At 35.8% G+C, this 25090-nt stretch overlaps 1 protein-coding gene across 8 annotated transcripts in view; it reads right to left on the minus strand.

The window, feature by feature from the left end:
• Window positions 1–193: 193 nt before the first annotated feature.
• Window positions 194–25090, minus strand: part of LOC101742362 (synaptotagmin-7) — a 419529-nt gene continuing 394632 nt past the window's right edge. For 7 of the 8 annotated variants that reach the window (XM_021350941.3, XM_021350948.3, XM_021350947.3 and 4 more), the window contains 6 exons: window positions 20332–20472; window positions 15859–16035; window positions 15303–15383; window positions 12612–12780; window positions 9221–9433; window positions 194–8475 (listed from right to left, as the gene is read on the minus strand). In XM_021350941.3, coding sequence (XP_021206616.1) covers window positions 8375–8475; window positions 9221–9433; window positions 12612–12780; window positions 15303–15383; window positions 15859–16035; window positions 20332–20472 — 882 coding nt within the window. In that variant the 3' untranslated portion in view covers window positions 194–8374. Of the gene's footprint in view, window positions 8476–9220; window positions 9434–12611; window positions 12781–15302; window positions 15384–15858; window positions 16036–20331; window positions 20473–23735; window positions 24026–25090 lie in introns of those variants that run through there. The other variant, XM_038019167.2, reaches the window with a different exon arrangement.

Here is a 25090-nt window from a genome sequence, read left to right on the forward strand (position 1 = left end):
TTGTTTGTTTCGAATAGGCTCCGAAACTACTGGACCGATTTGAAAAATTCTTTTTCCTTTAGAAGCCGACATTGTCCCTGATGAACATAGGCTACTTTTTTTTTTTTTTTTTTTTCATGTTTGTTTTAATGTTTCCGAAGCGAAGCGAGGGCGGGTCGCTAGTATCGAATATAAAGATAGAAAAAGCACAACATTTCGATAACTCAATATGTTTTATTTGGGAGTAATCTCATAAATACACATTACAACATAATATTTCATTTCAACATGTTTCATCTTACGAATTTTAATTAGTATTTCATATACACTAAATAATTCTATTCAAACACTTACAGTTATAAACACAAAACTAATTTTACAAGCTGAAAATCAAAGTGACATATTCAATGATAGACTATATAATTAATTTATACGACGTCTATTCTAAACATTGCGTCTTTATTATTTAAAATTTTCATTAAAATGTCAAACGAACATTTTCTTATATGAAACATACAAGTTTTTTGATGAATCACAATTTTCCTAATTCAAACTAACTTTATTATCGCTTAATAATGCCAAAAAGAAAAACAGAACTTAGTACACGTAGCAAACTTGTAGGAATTGTTTTTAAGTTTGGCGTCTATCTGCGTTATGTTATACTTTGTAATGGATTCTCATTACAATTATCGCATTTCACGAGTTGGGAAAATTTCAGAACTATCTGGGAACAATATAAGTAAATAAATATATAAATATTTTACTAACAATCACGCCACGTTAACTGGTCCCGTGATAAGTTCGTAAAGAACTTGTGTTACAGGTACCAGATAACGGATATAAATGTAAGATTTTTATTATACACATACATATATTTAATATACATCGATAACCCTGGAAAAGACATTTATATTTATCATACAAATATCTTCCCTTGGCGGGATTCGAACCCGCGACCCGCTTGTGTAGTGACCATGTCACTTACCACTACACCAGACGGCCGTTTAATAATAACTTATAGTTGGGACTACAGCGAGTATATATAGTCGTGGTGAGTCATCGAATTCCAGTGGTAACATATCCAAAAACGAACTATTAAGATGCTAGACAAATTAATCCAGATACTCGCCTGGTAAGTAAGCTAAGCTCGCTCGCTAGCTAGCCTAAGCTGGCATAGCCCCTAGGTAACCAGCATAAGTGGAAAAGACCAGATGAGTCAGCTCCTAACATCCCGCAGTCTTCAGTCTACCCTCAACCATCGCGCTTGCAACACACCAGAACATCAAGAGCCCGTGAAATGCGATAATCGTGGTAAGAACCCGTTGGATAGTGTCCAAAATGCTCTTTACAAGAATACTTAACTGGTGGTTAAGTTTGGGATTTAATGTTAACTCTTTAGACGTACCAGCTGATGTCCAGATTTGCCTGGAGAAACACACGGAGACGAGACAATGTCCTCATCACATATCTTACAAGACTTTTGACATGTGTCAGATCTGTCAGAATTTCTTAAGCATTTTAATCGACACAAGATATTTTTTTAAATAGCATGAATGTCACAAGAAGTTGTTCTTAAGAAGCAGTAAATATTTTTACACATTTATTTTAAAAAAAAGTTTCTCCTTAAGATTTTCATGAATTTTTTCGCGTTTTACGTTTTTTCGAACTATTTCAAGAAGCCTGCTTAGGTTTTTTTTAATAATACAAAGAAATTCAGATAGTCAAAATCATTGTGGAATTATTATGCAAGCTTAATCGAAAGTTTACGAAGCTCGTAAACATGCACGACTAATTAAATTCACACAAAAATAGATATTACATTAATATACATTAGAATAGTTTTAATTATAATTTATAATACATACACATAATTATATATTATAGAATAGAAATGGAAAAATAGTTTTATACAATAAAAAAATAAAATATTGATGTATTTAGCGAGAATAGCTTTATAACATTAACTTTAAATATTTACTTTCATTAACGAAAATATATTCTTTGAAGGCGTTTTAAATAAAGTTTGGCCTGATATGTTAGATTCTAAATCACAGCGGTAAATTATATGGAAATTTATAAATAGAAAGAAAAAAAAACAGAGGTAGTTCCTGAGGAAGGAATTAAAGAAATTCATTTGTTTTGCCAAAATATACGTAAGTCGAACTCTATGACGCGTTTGAAAGCTTCATTTCCATTACATTATATATAATACAATTAACGACTAATTTCCTCTCTTTTTGACCTCTCGTTTATAATTACATATACTTTAAAACACGTCTACTTATATTAGATATGCTTTTTTTTTATTAGAATGAAAGCGATTCAAATCTTCTAGAAGTTAAGTGTTCGTTGTAATGTGAGAAACGTCTTACAGATGCGCTTATTGGCAGCGCTGGAAAGTCAAGAGTAAAGCTTGGCTGAGATTAGGTTATTGAGGTCACGGAAGATCTATGGCATGGTGGACTGGTGACACTGGGGAAGGGCAGGGCGAACATGGATGAGAATGACGGGCTAATAAGGTTTAGGGCATAAAAAAGAGGACCTGCTTTTTATTGCTTAGATGGGCGGACGAGCTTACCCACCTGGTGTTAAGTGGTTACTGGAGCCCATAGACATCTACAACGTAAATGCGCCACCCATCATGAGATATAAGTTCTAAGGTCTCAAGTATAGTTACAACGGCTGCCCTACCCTTCAAACCGAAACGCATTACTGATTCACGGCAAAAATAGGCACAAGAGGTCCTGCCACCAGTAAGCTATGCCCAGCAGTGGGCACCAAAGGGTTAAAGGTAAATATGATGTTCCAAAACTTAATTTATGTAATGTTAATATTAAACCGAATTTACTTTTATCAAATTAAAGGTTTGGCCAAAGCTGCTGGAATATTTAAATGTTAAATTTATATCATTATTCTCTCTTTGTTACCTTATAGTTACTAGAAATTAATGTCTTTGACATAAAGTCCGCAAATATACAGAGATACATAAATTTAAATAAATATGTAACCAGCAAATAGATCCAATGAGACTTTTCAGTCAAGAAAATTCCGTCATCAGTATGGGAGTGTTCAGTAAGACATCTCTCACATTCCACTAACATTGATACTGACAATGTACCGTCGTATTCCGCCGAATTAAATATCTAAGTATTTACAATTCTAAACTGCACGCTACAAACAGACATACACTTCTATGCGGAAACGTCACGAAAGCGTTAGTGAGAGGATAAAGATAGAAATAATTAGAAAAAAATATCGCCACATTTCGATTATCAAGTGAAACATACAGTATAAGATATTAAAAAAAACTTGTTTGTATCATTCAGAGGGCGAGGGTGAGGAAGAATATGTTAGGACAATAGAATATGTTAGAAGAGGCCTAAGCCAATAAGCAACTGATATTCTGTGAAATATACAAAAAATAATGACGCACGTGAAAGAAGTGGAACTTCTTTTGCATTGTGGTTTTCTACATTTTTTATCCTTAAATCAAATTACTTTTATAATAGGGAACGCTGCGTATAAGAGATACGATCTCTTCACCATTTAAATATATTTCAAATTATATACAGAAAAATAAAAATAAAAATGTTAAATCCTTTATTAAAAATAAAATATAAGATAGTTAATATGTTACTGCCATCTACAGGAGCAATGAGAAATTAATCGAAGCGAAGCCATCTAGTGGCCGACGCCCGTAAACAGAATCTGTATAAGAGAAACCACCTAGCTTTGTTTCTTCCTCTCTCCACTGTCAAGTGGTTCGCGAGACACTGTCTATTTTCTCACTCTCGCTCCTTCTAAATTGTATATTTTCTCTCTAGCCGTAACGAATCTGTCGCGAGTCAAATTTTACTCTCAACACGCCTAAAGAAGTTTCACTTCGAAATCAAAACAACAGTGCTAAACAGTTCAAGATGACGGCCTTATTAACTGATTAATCAATTAATTCAGTATTACTACAGAGTATTTAACATTTAGATTTTGAGACGGTATTAATTTAATGAAACTTTCTCCGGTTAGTCTCTGAACAAAAATGTTGAGAATTATCAAAATTAATTGTATAGTCTACGCGATTGCGGTTTATAAGGTTATCACGATAAGGCGTGGTTCGATTTTGAACAGTTGAGATCACGGACCGACTGGCTTTCCTCCACAGATTCGCTACTCATCGTCACACATAGTAAGTATTAAACGGTAGGCAGGGGCTTGGCTCTGCCCCTGGAATTGCTGAAGTCCATGGGCGACGGTAACCACTCACCATCAGGTGGGCCGTATGCTCGTCTGCCTACAAAGGCAATAAAAAAAAAACACAGAGACATTACATTAAAACAAGACAAGTTTCGAAATTATTCACGCTAAAATAACGTGTCTCGGATACCTGAGTGGCCGAGCGACTTAAAATTCCAATGACCAACCTGAATTCAATAAGATTAAACATTCACTAGAGCAATACGAAACATGAGTTCGTTCACTGGCATTGCATTGCAGAGTCCAGTGTGCTTAGTGCGAGTTTCTTAACGTTCACGATAGCGTAAAGTAAAGACAATTTTGTATGCATTTGGAACAGCGCCCCTAGCGGCAAACGTACGCAAACGATTCCACTCCATACAAATATGAGTTAACTTTTACGCTATCGAGAACGTTAAAAAGCTCGCACTAAGCACACAGGTCGTAGTGACTCTAATGTTAAAATGTCAACGTCAATTGTACGAAATGTCAGAATTGATAGAATGGTAATTGAAAGGAGTATGGGGGTAGACTGGAGATGAACTGTCTTATATGGGGGAGGAGTTGAGATAGTCCTGCTGAGAGTAGTAAGTTACATTTCGATTTTAATTTTTTTTTTTTTTTTATTGCCGTTGTTGGGGCCAGGGGCAGAGCCAAGCCACTGCCTACCGCTAAAACCGCTATTTATTCTATGTATGTATTTTCTTTAATAATGTATTATTAGATACATCTGTCCAGAATTTCGGGTAATTAAACGGTTGTCTGGAAGAAATCGCTTTTAGCGATAAGACCGTCTATTGTACAAACGTATCTGCTTGTTGACTGTTTTCTAATGTTAATTATGTTTTGGTGTGCAATAAAGTATGTTCTCTCTCTCTATCACTCTCTCAAATTATCTTTTAAATTACACCGCTCGCTACGATTCTTCTTCTTCTTCTTATCAGCACATCACTACGATTATGCTGTCCTAATTTTAAATATTATAAACCTCACTATTCACACATAGTGTGCTTTTTAATAATAAATTGTAGATTAAATCCGTAAAAGGCTTGGTTCATCAAAGCAAAATATACAAAAAGAGTTTGAGATGTTAATATGGCGTCACAGAAAGCAATTCAAAACGCAAGTATAATTTTATAAAAATTCCGCTCAACGGATGGATTGGGTCATTGGATTTTCGTATTTATTTATTTTATGATTGAAGGATTACTGGTAGCCCAGAGGCCTTTTCAGTCCCACCATGATAGGTGCGCGAGTACGGCTCAGCCAGGAGGGGTGGGATTTGCTATCAGCCTCGAGCGCTTCGAACAAACAATTCAAAAGCACCTGCTTCGCAAATGAATCTATTACCGGATCGGAATCGCGACCCGCTGAGAAGATCCGGTGAAAAACTCAGCGGGTTAGTGTAGGTTAGGTTGCACGTCGAACTCTTTGCCGAGTTCGACGAGTACGGTTATTTACGAATTTCCATAACGGTTCGACTTTAAAAATTTCCAATTTACATCGACGAGTAAGTGATATCGTTTTTTGTTGAACTACACTGACGATTAAAGTTTTTGACATTCGTATTTCTAATCCCAATAAAATGTAGCCTCTGTAAGTTTTTTACGACTTTGACATGTGTCATAATGACATTAGTGAGTTTTTTTTTAATATCGTCGGCAATATTGAGATGTTATTTAGATCAAAAAACAATATTAAACAAATCATTGTATGCCTATTTGCAAATGAATAAACAATTATATTAAACGTAATCTTTGTATTTTTTTTTAAATGACGTTATTAAGCGCGTTATTGATTTTGATTATTTAGGAATTAAAATATTTATTACGGTTTAGAAGTAAGTATTGCCAGATCATAAAGACAGGTATTTCGAACGAATTAATTCAATCAAATGCGATATCCGTCATCAGGTATCACTGCGAGTTTGAATGTGGGAATCATTGGATGACCTAATCAGCTTCTTGGACGATGATCTTGAAGAGTGCCTCTTTACGCAATCCAGTCGATGTGACGGAAAGTTAGGTTACTAAAGAACACTTGTTTGTTTTAATTAATGTTTTAACAGCTTCTACTATGTTTTTAGTTAGTCTGCCTATAAATTGACTGAAAATTTGATCTTCAATGATTGATGTATGTGTTTATAATTAATTCAAGTTCAGGCATAAAGATGGCATAAAGGTTTGAAAAAGAACATGTCATAGCGCTCGGGAAACACCGTAGAGGAGAACTCATTCCATAGCCGGATGGTAGATGGCAAAAAGACCTCTGGAAACGCACTGTGGATGACCGCATTTAGGTTACCAGCGAATAATGGTAGGGGAAAAATGTGATAGTTGAAGAAGTGGATCTTCGACTACATTGGTGGAAGTACTGAATGACTTTGGCAATATGAGAGACGATTTCTAGAATCTTCTTTTTTCTTTTATCTTATCAAGTTATTGATGCAATAATCGTAACAATAGAACCCTTTTCAATTGATTTAAAAGTTAAATTCATTTATTTAATATTCCATTTCGAAAAGGTAAATGAATCAGAATAATTATTAAAAAAAGAATACATACGAACAATAGAAAAATACAGTAAAAAATAAAGTTTTAAAAATACCCACTATCGTTGATTTCAATATATTATCATCATATTCAATATTTATATATTATATTTTCTGCAACTACTTATTAAATTTAATTCTGAACATTCTATTCTAACAACGCTACTGTAAGATTTGCTATTAAAATATATATAAATATTGTATTACTAATTGTCTATAAATATCTTTATAAATGTATACAATAAGATTTTTATTTTTTAAGGTTCGTTTTCAAAAAAAAACATCGATTCTACGTTTTTTTTTTCTTTTTCAATAAGCAATATTTTTTAACATTCAACAACAAGCATAATAAATACTATGTTATATTAAAATGTATCCATAATATGTTTTGTAACAATCCTAACAATCCAAATGGTCATCGCATACAACTTAGGTTAATTAACATCGGATTAAAAAAAAAAACAATTTCCAAACGAATTCCGACTCAAAATTATTGTTTAAGTTACGTAATTTTTTTTCTTTTTCATTTTCTTCCACAAATTACATTTCTTTTTACAAAACCGCGCCTAAAATTGACCGTCCTTTTTTTTCAATCTTAACATTAAAATTTAGAATTTTTCAATACATATTATAAGCAATAAGTGTTTTTAAACAAAGATTGTTTTTGACACAGATTTTTGTTGTGCTGTAATGTAAATTACTTTATTATTTGGCAGTTTGAACTTTTTAAAATTTCAACAATCCTCAGATTCGGTAGAATTTCGGAGTGAAAATAAATATGCACACCAATGTGAATTTGTTTAGTCCAATTAGAGTTTTTAAATAAATGAAAATCTACAACTTTTGTGCGATACGAACTCGACTTTTGTTAATATTCACTACCTTTAACGATATTATTAAGATATATTTATTATTTAATTATTTAATTAACTAACAATGTTTCGTTCAAAACTTCCCAACGTCGATTCAACTTTTACATATTATCATAATATATAAACAACGTTAACATTTGCATAAAGATTTTGGAACAATATATGAAAAATTTCATCACGCATTTTTTTTAAATAAATGTATTTCAAAATTCGAACACTTTATGCGTTTAAATGAAAAAATATATATTTAGGAATGAAAAAAAAAATGGGTTGATTCTATCACATGTTTTGAAGAAGGCAATGAAATTTTTCACAATTGTTACGTTTTTTTTTTTTATGTTCAAGTTTTTAGTTTCCAAGATTACGTTTAATAGCTTAGAAGCAGTAACGTTCGAGATATCAGAGAACAGTCAAGTTCGAGATAATGGCGTGCGCGTTCCAAACTGAATGCAGAAACTCAACACAGTACATAAATATTAAAGCAAAATTTTATGATTTACATTTATTTATATAAATAAACAAAAAAAATATATGTAACTTTTTTTCTGATTCAAATAAAATTAATTTAAGTATATATCTCACAAAAAAGAAACAAAATTTGTACACGCCGCAAAAGACAGATCCGAAAGAGATATTTTTCGTTTTTTTTTAAATTTTTATTTGTTTTTTGGTTATTCGCTTTTTTGTAACATTTAACCGTTCAGTCTTATGACGTGTAGCAAGTTGGGGGTCGCTTCGTGGTTTATTCGGGCTTGAGGCGATGCCATTGCACAATCGTCTGTCTTGGTTTCGTTATCATGTCCTGCCAGTGCTTCGTCTCTGTCGCGCCCGAGCCGTTCTTGCCTGTAACCGATAACCATTACCGTCGGTGATGCTGACGTCGATCGAACGACGCATCAGCATACCGTCAGCGATGCCAGGGCCAATCCGACGTTCCCTTCTGAGGGATCTCGTCAATTTTTTTTATTGCCTAATTGGGTGGACGATCTCACAGCCCGTCTGGTGCTAAATAATTACCGGAGCCCATAGACATCTACAACGTAAACGCCACCCACCTTGAGATATGAGTTCTAAGATCTCAGTAATTACAACGGCTGCCCTACCCTACAAACTGAAACACATTACTGCTTCACGGCAGAAATAGGCAGGGTGACGGTACTTCCCCGTGCGGACTCACAAGAGGTCCTACCACCAGTAAAACCAGTTGGTTATAAATAGTATGTATATCCGGTGGTGCAGTGAGCATTGCTGCTAATGGATATGGGCACAGCACATCTCGTCAGCATCATCACAGTGGAGGCATCTGGCAAAGCCAGAGGCTACTTCCCCTATGATGGAGGATATCATCTATGTTTGTACAATGACTGTTCCTTGAAGGTAGGCGGGTTGGAAGGTAGGTAGGTGAATCGGTCTATGTAGTTTTAAGCTTGCCTGTATTCCACTAAACACTAGACGAGAATGTTGTTGGCTAATAACCAGCTCATTTAAACCACGTCTCTTAGCCTCTTCATCTCAATCAATTCATTGTTTTTAGTTTTGCCGATTTTAAGTCGTTTACGAGTATCATAGTCATTCAAAATCAACAAACCTGCCAGCAATATCCGCCCGATAAGCTCGTTGCGGCCGATGTTGTCGAAGTCCATAACTTGGACGTCCAGCGAACATTCCCTGATCTTCTCCCAGGGAACGTTGAACGAGAATGAGTCGTTGAAGACCGGATTGAGGGTGCACTTGAAGACGGCCGTCTTGCGTTTTTCGATGCGCTTGTCGCCAAACTGCAGCCAGACCTTGACGTAGGGATCTGGGGGGCGAAATGTTACTTATGGGTTATGGGAATTAAAAAAATTTTTGACAGCGAATGAAAGGTCTGTTGAACAAAAAGCTAATCGACATAGCGACTTGTATTTGAGCCGAAAATATACCTGTTGTGTACTAACGGTATACCCAGTGAGTTTCTCGGCGGATCGTCTCAATGGGTCGCCATTCTGAGTCTGGTCTCCATTGCTAGGGCCAGTAATTTCTCTTTAGTAAATTCTCTAGTAAATTCTCTTTAGTTGGGCCCGTGAGTTCATCTACCTATCCGCGAGAAGCTGGATACCAGCGAATCATCATCATAGTCGGTTACTCTTGGCAGAGCGGTTGTGGTCATGTAGAATCCTTGATAGCTGTTCTCCATTGTCGTGAATTGAGGCTTGGGGCACAAATAGGTAGGGGAAATAAACTAAGGGCAACCACCGAATAATAAATCTTTATTCATCATAGTTCGTAATTTAATTTACACCAAATTCCACATTGTCTTAAATCAATTAATAAATTCAAATGCATAATTCGTTGTTACACTAAAATCATTAAAATATAATAATACCTACTTAATTAGCGCACGCACGAATTGCTATAATTACAATGGTCAACATTCTTTGTAAAAAGCTAAGATGCTTTTCTTCTGTCTAGTCTATTTCGTATATAAAAAGGGTCATTGCCAGTTCACGTTAATTGAAGTAAAAACTGATATAACATCGTTGCCGATTTGAAACTCAACAGAACGTAAATGATACTCGTAAAACGATAATAGAAACGGAAATATATATTTTAGGGTTGATCTCGCGAGGAAAATCAATTCGATAATAGAATATTTGAAAAATAATATTTGGTACGTGTCAATATCTTTGCTTGTGAAACGCTTTTTTCTTCCTGGTCGAGCCCGTCGCTCGAGTCGCTAAAGGGTTCGGCGAGTAAATTAACCCACGGATGCAGCCCACTGAGTTTCTCGCCGGATCTTCTCAGTGGGTCGCGTTTCCGATCCGGTGGTAGATTCTGCGAAGCACTGCTCTTGTTAGGGCCAGTGTTAGCAACACTCAGGCTTGAGCCCCGTGAGCTCAACTACAAGTTAGGGCGAAGCTGAAATAGCCTCTCAAGGCTATATAATCAGCATAGATAGGAGGAAAAAAAAGTGTTTTTTCTATGTTCCAATAGTTGGTAGCCTAAGGGGCTATTCTAGTTATGCTCAGAAAGGGTGCTGCATAATGATTTCAAGATAGATTTCCAATCGCTACAAAAAAAAAAAACAATACGCGATTTCGTCTTTGCTCTCCTATTTTAAAATTGTCTCTCGTAAAATTGTTTCACTGGCTCCCTCAACTGAGCTTATAGAGCGAGCGACATTAATATTGCCACCATCCTATGATATCGATTCGAAGAATATCGATTGAATATTGACTTTCCAAAAAGGAAAATATTTTTATTGCACCATAAATTTTACATTTTAGCTTTACAAATATATATTGCATTACAAATGGAACGACGCGACCTGCATGATACAGGAGTTCAAAGATTCAACTATATTAAAAAGCCCTGGTGGTAGGACCTTTACTGGTGGTAGAAGCTCTTGTGAGTCCGCACGGGTACCACCACCTGCGTATTTCTACCATGAAGCAGTAATGAGTTTCAGTTGGAAGGGTGGAGCAGACGTTGTAACTATACTGACATCTTAGAACTTGTATCTCAAGGTGGGTGGCGGCATTTACGTAGTAGATGTCTATGAGCTCCAGTAACCACTTAGCACTGGGCTCGTCCACTCATCTAAGCAAAAAAATAATAATATAAAAAATGCAGGTTGACTTTGTCTGTCTTGAACGTAGAAATTTAGACGGTATTGTTATGCACAATAAAGTGGCACTTCTATTCTCCGCTCATGCTTATTGAAGGTGCCTTACCTTACTGAACATTACCTACATCATGTCGAGTACCCGATTAATCGAAAAGTAAAACAAGAATGAAAATTTTGAGAGATTAAAGCAAAAAGAGGATGAAAAAAATTTGAAAGAAAGAAATAGACCTTTTTCAACTTTGAAGGCCTTTTCTTTCTTTCAAAATTCACTTGCATTTCAAAATTAACCCTGCATAGCATGTTTGCTTGGCGGTACACGGATAATAAACGTGGCGGGATACATTGTAAATCTTAAGCCCCCACAGTACAGAAACGTCTTGCCCTAATGAAAATTTCAGTAATTTATTATGCGGGATTATGACGCAAAAAAAAAACACAACCCTCATTTATTTTTGTTTTGGAATTTACAATTCATAATCCGACACCCGATCTCTCTGGTGTTACCCGAAGAACGAACCAGCCGTAACTCAACTAAGACCGTTACAAGACACGGTTAATTGGATCCTCGGAGATGCTTCTGAATCTTGATTTATATGATGCTGTGAAAAATGGGGTGGCTTAACGATTATAAATGTTAAGACGGAATTACACGGATAGTTCTCTGTGGGCAGTGTCAGAAATCAGAGTGTATTATTATTATTATTTTTTAAGCTATTGTATAGCTTTTATCGTGGGCCTTGAGCGCGGCGATCGAATCATGAAATTCCGTAACGAAAAAAACCTTACACCGCCCACTCCGCCTACCATGTAGCTCGCGTTCAACACATTCACACGTGTAGTGTTTGTGAATAAGCGCGTGGCGTGACGTCACACTGTATGCGCATTATGAAAAGTCTGTTCATCTCTCTCGCGCGGTCTAGCTTATGAGTGTGAAGGGGATAGTTAAGGTTTTGCTTTTATTAATGTTTAATATAGCGTGGTCTTGTTTTCTTATTGCTTTAATATTAAATTATCATTGTCTAATTATAATTGCATAAGTTGATAAAAAACGTTATGCAATAGCTTTACCGCGGCAGTTCCCGAGTGCCACACGTTTTTTTTTTTTTATTGCTTACCCTTCAGACCGAAACGCATTACTGCTTCACGGCAGAAATAGACAGGGCGGTGGTATCTACCCACGTCGACTCAAAAGAGGTCCTAACACCAGTATTATGTCTATATATGAGCGACTTTTCTTCAGTATACATAGAGAATTGTATGTACGAGGACATAACGGTTTTTCGTTACGTGACGTTTTCTATCAGTCATTGCTTATCGCAATAGTTAAGGAACTATCGCCCGCTCTCCAAAAAATACTCATTCTGTACTCAACCTGATTTCCCGTTAATGTCCTTCGCCTTCAAATTCCTGGCCTTCAGGAGTGTCAAGGTCAGCACGCTGTTACTCGGATGGTAGCAGAGCGAAGTGAGAAGCTCCCCGCACTTGTCCTTCGCTGGAGGCTTCAGAGCTTTCCAGAACGAAGGTTTTTCGCTTAAGTCCACCTGGAAAGTTACGGAATTGTCTTCTTATGATAACAATCACGAATTATATTTCATATCGCATACCATTAGTCTATTTTTTATTCCGATTCGTAGGGTGAAATAGTCGTTGCATACTATATTTCTACGCCGGTAAGAGTAACGCCATCTATCGCCGAATAGTCGAACGAATATCGAAGGACCTAGAACGCTCGAGAAGTACAACGCCATCTATTGTCAGATAGCGGGAACTACTACTAGAGATGTGTGGAATATTCTCGACAATTCTAGGGATGAGGAATCGGCTATAAAAGCGTTGTAGAGATGGCACGCATTTAGTCAATAATCGGAACTACTCGAAGTGAAACAGCGAACGGATCACCTGAAGCGAAGCGGAACAAGCGAATTGAGAGTTTTAAAGTTTTTGTTGAGTGTTTTAAAGTTTTATTGAGTGTTTTAAGTGTTCTAAGTGTTGAATACAGTTTTAAGTTGTACTTTGGTGAAATTTTATTTATCCCGAACCCCAGCGCGTAACAATATTTTAGGCCTAGTGGGCCGTGAGTTCGCCAAACCTTCTGTACTATTCAAAAATAGACCAAAAGACGAACTCTCTTTAATCGACATCGGTTCAATGGCGCCTGCACCGGAATAGAGTTTATCCATACTACCTGGAGCCACTGCGGTCATCCACAGTGCGTTTCCAGAGATCTTTTTTGCCACGTACCATCCGGCTATGGAATGAGCTCCCCCCACGGTGTTTCCCGAGCGCTATGACATGTCCTTCTTCAAACGAGGCTAGTGGAGAGTATTAAGCGGTAGGCAGCGGCTTGGCTCTGCCCCTGGCATAGCTGAAGTCCATGGGCGACGGTAACCACTCACCATCAGGTGGGCCGTATGCCCATCTGCCTACAAAGCGAGTAAAAAAAAGAAAAAAGTAATTTCTGTTCACAAATTGACACAAATACGAATTATGTTAATGTTATATTTGCTTAAATCTGCATAAAGAAGGAGGGTCTTCTGATTCCTTGAAACATCAATAAGTTATTATGGTAACGAAATTCGCGCCATTGTGTTCTCGAGTTTCTGATATTTATATGAAATATCTTATTTATGTTGCGGATAGGTCAAAGTTTTGATTGTTCGCTTCCAACGAGGGCGAAAAGGGCTGGAGATAAATTGAATGTGAGGTTAGAAGGACCGACATTGTTGTCTGCCGGGCGTAACCTCCACTATTTATTATTATAATAAAAAGTGGGTAGCCGAGCAAAAAATAATTTATTACAAAATAACTAGATCGTACAATCAATTGTTTTAAGACTCAAAGTAGTAATTATAATTAACGTTTCTTTAATGTTTAATAATTAATCTTTGACATTCCATCGCATAGATAATACACATAAGCTAGTTATAGATAAGCAACTCGAGTACTCAACAAAAATGTTTACGGGCGTCGGCCACTAGATGGCATTGCTTCGATTAGTTTCTCATAGCTCCTGTAGATGGCAGTAACATATTAGCTAACCCACATTTTATTTTTAATGTAGGATTTTGTAAATTGTCAGAAATGACAAATTGATAAAATCTAATCACTTTGTCTATAGCAAATAAAGACTTGTATGATTTTTTTTATTTTTTATTTTCTGTGTTTAGAGCTATACAATAATTAAATGCCTTCATTTTAACAACTTATAAATTTAGGGGCATCCGCTACAAGATGTCGCTAGTTTCCATACAAAAAAATATTTGTCTTAAAGTATCACAGTTTCAGAGCCTTGCCCCACCAAACACGCAATGGAGGATGCGATGCCGCCCGATCACACGTGACCTTTATGTCGCTATGTACACTAGCGCTCGGGGTTGTGTCAACAATGGCAACATGTCAGCTGTCAACTGTCAACGCTAAGGCTGTTGCCACACGAACGCTATTCATTTTACAAATATATAATCGAAGTAAGGTTTAAAAAGACAAGGCCTTAGTTAGTTGGACTGGAGGAATCGCTGGTGGGTCAAAGGTCTTCCAACTCCCGCGTGTGAAACTAATCTAACAGCTAAAGAGCAGCTGCTTCACGAGTGAATGAGCATGGGGACCTTTGTTGTGACTGGTGCTACCTTTAGAATCAGAAGCATCCAAAAGGACAGGACAGGATCGAGTAGATTCATCAGGACGTGAACAAATGCTCTATAATCCCTAACACCAAATATACTTGAGAAAATTCCAATTGAGTTTCGCATTCCAATCCGGTGGTACAGTAATCAGTTCTAACCGTTACACTTTTTTTTTTATTGCTTAGATGGGTGGACGAGCTCACAGCCCACTTGGTGTTAAGCGGTTACTGGAGCCCATAGACATCAAATGCGCCACCCACCTTGTGATATAAGTTCTAAGTTCTCAGTATAGTTACAACGGTTGCCCCACCCTTCAAACCGAAACGCATTATTGATTCACGGCAGAAATAGGGGGGTGGTGGTGCGGACTCACAAGAGGTCCTACCACCAGAAAAATAATAGTAAAGTAATAGTAATAGGACGATCCAGGCGCGATTTACCTGGCACAACGGCAAGAAGACCTCGCCAATGGAGTCATCTCTCGAGAAGCGGTCGTAATCAAACACGTGAAGATGCAGGACCTGGAAATTAGCACGTGCTGTAATCTTACAATTAATAGTATTGATCTACGTGTTTCCTTTCTTCGTTATGGTGTTTGTCGGCTACGAGAACCTGTAGACACTACAGCATGGAAACAGCTAGCCAACTTAGAATATTTATATATATCTATGTTTAGCCCACAGTTGCTAACGCTGGCCCTAGCAAGGGCAGTGCTTCGCAGAATCTACCACTCGATCGGAAACGCAACCCACTGAGAAGATCCGACGAGAAACTCAGTGGGCTGTGTCTATGGGTTAATTTACTCGTCGAGCCCATTGTCGCAAGCGGCGGGTCCGGCGAGGACGGTGATCGGTACTTGAGGTACCTAAAAGCACCGTTAATGGATTGGGAGGATTCGTAATGACGTGTTTAGGGCGACGTCGACTGTTTACCACACCGGTCCACAGGATCGGGTATGATCAAACATTAAGATTGTTTTGTAATTGTCAAATTTACCCGGCTCTGAAGCTTCTGTATTGGGAAGCCTTCGAAATAAAAGGTTTCATTCCACCTCGGGTTGAGAGTGCGTCTCTTTATCTTCGTCTCCAAGCGGTGTTTCTTGTCCGGGAGCAGGGTGACCCTGACGTAGGGATCCGAAGTGCCGCTCAGATCCTTGGCTGGTAGCTCCTTGCCCTGGCATAGACATTATTAAGATTAAATCTTCTATATATATAAAAATGAATTGCTGTTCGTTAGTCACGTTAGAACTCGAGAACGGCTGAACCGATTTGGCTAATTTTGGTCTTGAATTATTTGTGGAAGTCCAGTGAAGGTTTAAATGCTCGGAATTAAATAAAAATAACAATTTAGTTTTTCCTTTGATGTGTCCCCCGTCGGACGGATTTCTTTTGTTTGTTTTAAGTTTATTTTATACAAAAGTTTAGGTCTTTGATTTATCGATTGAGGCACTACGAAGTCTGCCAGGTCAGCTAGTCTTTATATATATATATAAATATAATATATATATATATATATATAAATATAATATATATATATATATATATATATTTCTTCTGTGCGTGTGTTTGTCACTGAACTCCTCCTAAGCGGCTGAACTGATTTCAATGAAATTTTCTGTGTGCCTTCAGGTGGATTCGAGAATGGTTTAGATTTACAAATAAGCCCGGCCGATGGCGCTGCAGTCGGTATCTAGGTTATTTATCTTTCCTAGATATAATTTATATGGCAAAACAACGTTTGCCGGGCCAGCTACTTTAAGTATATTTCAATCTATCGAGATTTCAAATTAATTATACAATAAGTAGAAGTTGATGAACATTGAATTTAAAGATTATATTACGTTCAGTCATAGCAAAAATAAACTCGGTAATAATTACCATAAACAGTCTTAAGAGTTTTTTATCTTTGCTCTTAAGCTGCACGCATCTTATCACTTTAATTGAAGACATTTGGAAGAAAATTGGCACATAGATAGACCATTTTCTCGATTAGCACATGGGATCCTTTTTTCTCTTGTGTTAATGTGTTATCTTGGGACAACAGTTTGACTAATTTTATTTTAACTAAACTTTAGTTCCGGATTTCGGCAATAGATGGCACAAACTTATAGATTGCACTAAAAAAATCCGGATAATGCCTTCCCGCGGGATAGTAGTGCAATTTTAATGCTATTTTAATTGAATTTTAATTTAGCAGAATACATAATCAGTTGATTGGATTTGGAAAAAAATTCATCTTGGAAGAGACATTTAATGAAATACGTACTTAACAAATGTTCACGATTGACTTCCACGGTGAAGGAATAGCATCGTGTAATAAAAATCAAACTCGCAAAATTATAATTTGCGTAATTGCTGGTGGTAGGACCTCTTGTGAGTCCGCACGGGTAGGTACCACCGCCCCGCCTATTTCTGCCGTGAAGCAGTAATGCGTTTCGGTTTGAAGGGTGGGGCAGCCGTTGTGACTATACTGAGACCTTAAAACTATATTTCAAGATGTGTGGCATATTTACGCTGTAGATGTCTATGGGCTCCAGTAACCACTTAAGACCAGGTGGGCTGTGAGCTCGTTCACACATTTAAGCAATAAAAAAAAGACACTTCTCGCACGGGCAAAACCGCAGGCAGAAGTTATTAACTAATACCGTGATTATCCGCAACTCATTTAAACGTAAAACCGTCTTAAATTTTCTAATCCGGTGTAATAATGGTACTCTTGGATTCTCTGTTGTAATACGCTTACCAGAAACAAACACATATTGCATTAAAGTGGCAAAATTAAAAAATCACGTCCATTAATTATATCAAAATAAAAATCTCAAAATACTTTCATGTACATAATTATTAAACAAGTCACTTTACCAATCTCACGACGTGCCGACAAAATGAAAATTTCTTTACAACTTCCAAGCCCTCCCTTCCATAATGAATAAGAGGCAACTCATGAATATTTAATAAATGTTATTTATGATTTTGCAAAACATTTTCCAATTCAACTGTCATCGGAAAGATTCTTGACGCCTGAGTGGGTACCAGAATTAAAACGAAATGTTTTTGAAGTGATAATTTCTTATGGGAGGGTTCGTAACGTAACGCGTTACGTTGCCAGTCTGTCTGCCGTCCCTTTCTCTCACGCATACGGCAGCGGCACTGAGAACGTGTGTAGCTCCTAACTACATATTTATATCTTTTTCAATTTATATTACAATTTTCTTTACATTATCATATTAATATAGACTAATGGTCCCCTCGTAGTCGAAATTCGATTATATGTAGTTGATTGAAACTATAAGTTTGTACACTATTATGATTCTATTGTCAAAGACTATTTACTTCTATAATCACAGATTACGCCAAGACTACACTTTAGACAAATATGTATTAATGAAGACAAACAATATTTTAATCTATTCTCAATTTGAAATGAGAAAACTTTGACAATAAACAAATAGCATGCATGCGTGTGTGTGTCAAATACATGGACTACCATGTATTTGACACACACATGTACACACTAGTGTACATGGTAGTTTTTTTATTGATTTAATGTAATTTTTTATGCATAATTTAAAAAAAAATATTAATATTCTGCACTCCTTCTCTATATTCTCTATAAGTGTGGTAAACATACTCCTCCGTCCGCGCGATTTTCGTAAAAAGGGGTAAAAAGTTTTTGCTCCACGTATTAATTTAAAGATAAAATTTAGGTAATAACCTAAGCTTTTCTCAAGTTACCTAAACAATTTCAATATTAAATAGTTCAACTTAGATTAGTGTAATTTATCGCTTCTGTCGGGCGTCCCCAGACGCACAATTTTTTTTAGATATAGGTAAAAGGTACTTATTTTAGCCTGGGTGAGTCATCGCATTCGGAATTAAAACTGGAACCAGAGATTGTTCTTCGACCGGATCAGACAGGATGTTAATACCAATACAAACATTCTTCTTTTTTCTCCACCTTATCCCACTAGGTGGGATCGGCACAGTTATTTTTTCTCTTCCATTCTGTTCTATCAGCCGTCATCCCAACACTCATTCCTCTCTCTCTCATAGCGTCATTCAGACACTCCATCCATGTCTTCTTCGTTCGACCTCTTCCCCCTCTACCTTACACTACCATTTCCATACACCTCCTAGTCACTTGCATCTTCTCTCTACGCATCACACGTCCATACCACGCTAACCGTCCGCTCTTTAACTTGTTGATTACCGGGGCTACTTTCACACTTCCACTTACCAAAACAAACATTATTTACACAAAACATGATCATAATTCATATAGAGCTCAGAGACTTTTCAGAGGCGCTGTTTATTGTTCGTTTTGTGTGCTCAAAAAATTAACAATACACTTTTTTATGTTTATCGTTTAACACATTTCGAAGAGTGTTTGCTGTGAGAATTTGACGTTCTATGTTTTTGTGTACGATGTACTTAAGACTAAATGATTTGGAGCTAAAGCCTTGTTCGGACTAGGCGAGTATTTTAGTCGAATACCCAGTAATTTAGTGGCTAAACTACTCGCTACTGCACAGAAATCGTTCGTATTACGGTCCAGTAGAGTGCACAAGTGAGTGGTGTTTTGCAAGATGAACAGGCTGCAACGCAATAGAGCGAATAAACTGATTAAGCTAATCGTAATGGCTATTTTAGAAGAGATGGATGAGGAAATTTCTGTGATAAAGAAAAATAAGTTATGGGTACGAAAATGGATCGATAGAAGAGATTAATTAGGAGCTACTAAATGTCTTCTGAAGGAATTAGCATTGGAATACTTCGATAGTTTGAGAATGTCCGAAAGTTGTGTGAATTTTCTGTTAATGAAAATACACTCTAAATTTCAGCGCAAAGATAACCATTTGAGAAGTGCCACTAATGAACTCGACTAATCAACAGGTTCGGACTTGTTTAGTCAGTGAGCTAGTGAGCAAGGACCCGTGGTGGGAGGCGCTAGTCGCCTGGTGTTCAGACACATTTAGCTACTAAATTACTCGGTAATCGACTAAAATACTCGCCTAGTCCGAACAAGGCTTAACGCGGCGACATTGATTACCTTGCTCGAGCGAAAGCTCTGCGAAAGTTCAGCACTCTGATCTGACACGAATCGACTCAATCGAAATCAACTCAATATTCATGTTTTGTTGTGTTGTTTGTGTAAACAACAATGTTTTGTATGATTGTGTGGTAAATGAATTTATTGATATAAAATAAAGTATGTATGCATTGTTGTGTAGTGTAATTAAAATATTATAAATCAAATAAATAAATTTCGGTAGGCAGCGGCTTGGCTCTGCCCCTGGCATTGCTGAACACATGTGTGTCATCCACATTTTATTTTTTTTGTTGCCCTTGTAGCCAGGCGAGCATACGGCCCACCTGATGGTGAGTGGTTACCGTCGCCCATGGACTTCAGCAACGCCAGGGGCAGAGCCAAGCCGCTGCCTTCCGCAAGCCTACATATTTTTCGACATACCTGTATAATCTTCAAGATCAGGGTAGTGTTTTGGAAGTCGTACTCCAACGAGAAGTGGATCTGCCCGACGTTCTCTGACGGCTCCGAATTGTCAATGTACATGTCCACCAGCGAAATGGATCGATTCTGAAGGAACGCCATCTGTTAGCAAATTGTGTACACTTTAAAAGAGTCTTGGCGAAGGCATTGCGAACGAAAGCGTTGCCCGCGAATCGCGGTTAAGCCTAATTCTGCTTACGTATACCATTAGGTATTACAATCACACAATACTGTGCCGTGATAGAGCTATCCACCTAAATTAAGAGATCATTTGATATATCGTTACTTGAGTTTCGGGCCAAAAAATGTGTATTAACGTAAATGAAAGAAAGAAATGAAGACAAAAAAAGGTTTTTGTTCCTTTTTCTTTCTTTTGTTGCCGAAAAGTGATCGTCTCTGGCATAATATTATAAGCAGTATTATTTTTACGAGTTATTGTTACGAGTAGATCGCCATCATTGCGACTGTCATATAATTGTGATTGTGCATAATTAGGAACTCATTATGTACAATGTAAAAATCGTGGTAAAAAATCGATAAATAATAATATTTTTAATAGATCAATAAACCCCGTCCTAAGTTTTACATGAAAATAATATACTTGGCCACTAGTGTGATGTTTACGATACACATTTTCCAACCACAGCTCTTCGGCTAATTTAGCACCGTCACAAAACTCAAGCGAATTTGGGTTTTGATGTGTAAGCGAAAAGGCTGAATTTTGATATCAACACACACCAACACGTGAATGATATGAAATTTTATTAAGACTAAATGGTACTTCCTTAGTGGTATATTTTTTATAAACCTTACCTTTGACTAAATTTAAGAAATGATACGTTATTCAATAGGAATTCCTAGTTTGAAATTCCTATTCCAATTGCAGTGTTTCAAAATCGAATTATTCTTCCATTAAATATCTATTTATATTTGTGGCAGTTTTAAATTTATATTCGTTTAATATATTACACTTTTTTTCGTGTATCTATAACAGAAACAAGCTTCTGTTATCAGCACGCAAAAGCTGACGAGACTAGGACTTCCTAGTTTGAAATTTATCCCGATTGCAATGGTGTTTCGTATTTCAATGTTTCTTTTTGTAATTTAATTTATTTTTGTGTGTTATTATGGCTATTTACATGCGGGAAAAGTAATTTTAGGGTACGGTATAAATCTAGATCTAAACTATTGTACGTGATCTAGGTGTTCTGTGATTTGAAAAAGAAAAGTATTGCAGTATTTCAGCTGTCTGTTAGCTGAATTGTTAATACTTAAAATTTTACAAGATTTAATAATGTGGTTTTTTTGAACGTGATCTAAACTAATGCATTGCAATTATGCTATTCATGTCTAGAATAAATTTGGTCTACTTTAAAAAATATAATTTATAATTATATAAATTATTGATGTAAAAAATATGTAATGTTTTTGATTCTAATTTATTTGTGTAAAACAAAAAAATCACTACTGATTCACCTACAATGTACATTGTCTTTTTGTGTGAACTATAAATAGGGTGAAAATTTTTTTCAGTGAATATACCTTTGGTAAACAAAATTTGACTTGAAAATATTTCTATTAACTACGTGCTTTAAAAAAAAATTAGTTACACGTTGTTGGTATACTTTGTTGTTAAATAAAAAATATATATAACTATATTAATAAAAGCACGACACATAAATATATAAAAATTAGTAATTAATATTGTTTTTAAGTGCGATATTATATCTTACAATATTTAAATTATTACTTTAATGATTTTTCAATAATAAAAAATACAAATCATAGGACCAACGACGGATTAATTAAAAGAAACATTTTGATAGATAGAAAAGTCGTAATAAATAAATAAAAGTCGTAATTAATTGAATAGAAATGTAAATGTCGTAGGTCAATAGAAAAGTCCCTTCCTATGACACGTCGCCATGGATATATGGGGATATGACCCAAGGAGGGTTAATGTGAGAGAGGTGGCAGGTCGTACAACTCCTGTCGTATCCCTGTGTAGCATGATACGAGGACATACTGCACCGACTCCACACATGGTGTAAGGCAAGAGTAAGAAGAATCATGTTGTTCTTATTTTTACTAAATTTGAAGCAAACGTTTTCGAGATTAATGCCAGAACGCGGGTGGAGGGAATTTGCGTCGACTTGTCATATTTACAATGATGTTCGGTTCTGATGTATCATAGAAAAATGATCCGCCATTATGATGAATATTTATATAACCTATATATATTTTAGGGACCAAATAGAACCGCTTTTTCGGTTCGGAAGTTGAGACTTGATTCCAGCAATGGCAAATTTAAGATTTTATTTTTAATCCGTTTTGATGACGATGATAAAATCCACTTCACGATGAATGTGTGTACACTCATTTAATACCTTGAGACACTCGTTACAATGCTTCGAGACCTATTCATTAATATGGTTATTATTAATCTACAAGCCAGAGATTAAAAAAAAAAACGTTTTTTTTCTGATTTAAATTTGCATTATAAAATTTATCAATTTTATGTAAAGGTAATATTTAAAAACAAATTAAACATCTTAAATTCCATTTATACATCTCTGGTGTCGAAGTGAAAATTTATCGTTTCTCCTGTAATAAAGTAGGTGAAATAGGTAGTTAAAAGGCCCATAGTCAATAAACCTTAAAAGAAATATCAAGAAATATAAATAAAAAAAACAAAAACTAGATTTCAATCAACGGAAATTTTCAGTAAAGAAATAATAAAGAATTTCGTATCTGGATTTTGAAGTTTATTTTTATTGTTTTATAAATGTTTTTAATTAAGTTGATTTATTTCAAAATGTCTATTTCTATTGTATTTTTCAAGCGATGCACGAACTAATTGGTGATTGTCTACAATCTAAACGCTTCGCTCGGTGAAGTCATGGGCTTACTAAAATTATTTAATATTACATTATTATTCACAAAATAACACATTATTCGTAAGTACATTTATATTTTTAATATAACAGAACAACCTTAAGGGTAATCAATTTTAAACGGGACTTGCAAATCTGAGACATCGATTGGAAAATAGATGAAAAAGTGAAATTTTATATATTTTTAATATTGAATATTCATTAATCCAAAGGCAAAATGGGCGGCTTGTTTTAGTAAAGCGTGAACTATCGACAACTCCCATACCATAGTTAGTATAGTCTAAGCTTCACTTCTATGTTCGCAAATTAAAACAAAAAAAACTTTGAATTAGCCTCGTTGAAAATTAAACGCTAAATCTATAAATTTAAAGTGCACATTCACAAAGCAGTATTGCGTCCAGGCATATTTTGTCACTAAAACTTTAAAATAGCAAGACTTTATTTTGTTCAGATACAACCTCCTCTACCTACCATATTAGAAGGAAGCATGGAAAAAGAATCCATAGTTAAAATACGTTCACGAACCAAAACCAAAAAAAAACACACACATTCAAACAGGGACAGTTCAATTCGAAATACGAATTTACGGGAATTTCAAACGTTAAACAGGTTTTTTTTCAATTCAAACTAGGAACGCACGAATTGTTTGAACGATTATTGAAGTTTCAAAAAATATATACAAAGTAATTTTAAAAGACTATTTTTCTTGTACGTTTCGCCTCTATTGGTCACCGTCGTGTACTGTTCATTGCACAATGTTTAAATTGACATTAACGTCAATGCCTCTATTTATTTTACGTGATGCTTCCATTTAATAACATTAAACCAACATGGATTAGTTCAAGATCAAAAAGACAGATTAAATTCGGAATTGTTTTCGCGGAAACTGGTATAATAATATATGTTCTCTTAAATAACTAATTAAAAATATCGAAAGGTAATCTTTATGTTCTTTCGTTATCTATATGATTTGAGAGATGAATTGAAGAACCAATTTAATGATTTCATATTGGATAGCACATCGTGGATATGACCTCTTGTGAGTCCGCACGGGTAGGTACCATCGCCCCGCCTATTTCTGCCGTGAAGCAGTAATGCGTTTCGGTTTGAAGGGTGAGGCAGCCGTTGTAACTATACTTGAGACCTTAGAACTTATATCTCAAGATGGGTGGCGCATTTACGTTGTACATGTCTAAAGGCTCCAGTAACCACTTAACACCAGGTGGGCTGTGAGCTCGTCTACCCATCTAAGCAATAAAAGAAATAGTAGTCTAATTTATTTATTTGTTTTTGTGCATTTTGCAGTGAATAACCAGGTTCCACTCGTATCGAATAAAATATTCATTGATACAACATGATTCGACTACATGTTTTATTTGTTTTTATTTATGTTTTTTCTAAAATATTCACTGTTTCTTTGTTATTTGAATTTTGTTTCTAGATTCTTGTAGTCATTTATCGAGCACGGGGTGTTCCCACATACACCCACGCGCAGAAAACGCGGGAAATACAGCTTTGTTTACGACCTAAAAAACACGTTTTGGCGGGAACACAATGACATGTGGTATTTAATCGTTTTGCAATAATAATTGAAGACTTAAAAACTAGTATGATAGTAATGGCGTCAAAAGATTACGATTGCCATACTAAAAAAAAAAGATATTTTAATAATAAAAAAAGGTTACTCAACAAACAGATTACGATTTAATTTACAATACTTTTACGGTTTAATATCGCGTTTTTTATTGTCATTATATTATTTCGGACGTTTTAACTACAGTTTTCCTGTTACCACTGTTAAGTATCCCACAAAAGGCAAATAATCA

Source organism: Bombyx mori, chromosome 23 (genome assembly GCF_030269925.1).
Source record: "Bombyx mori chromosome 23, ASM3026992v2".
NCBI classification, from domain to species: Eukaryota; Metazoa; Arthropoda; class Insecta; order Lepidoptera; family Bombycidae; genus Bombyx; species Bombyx mori.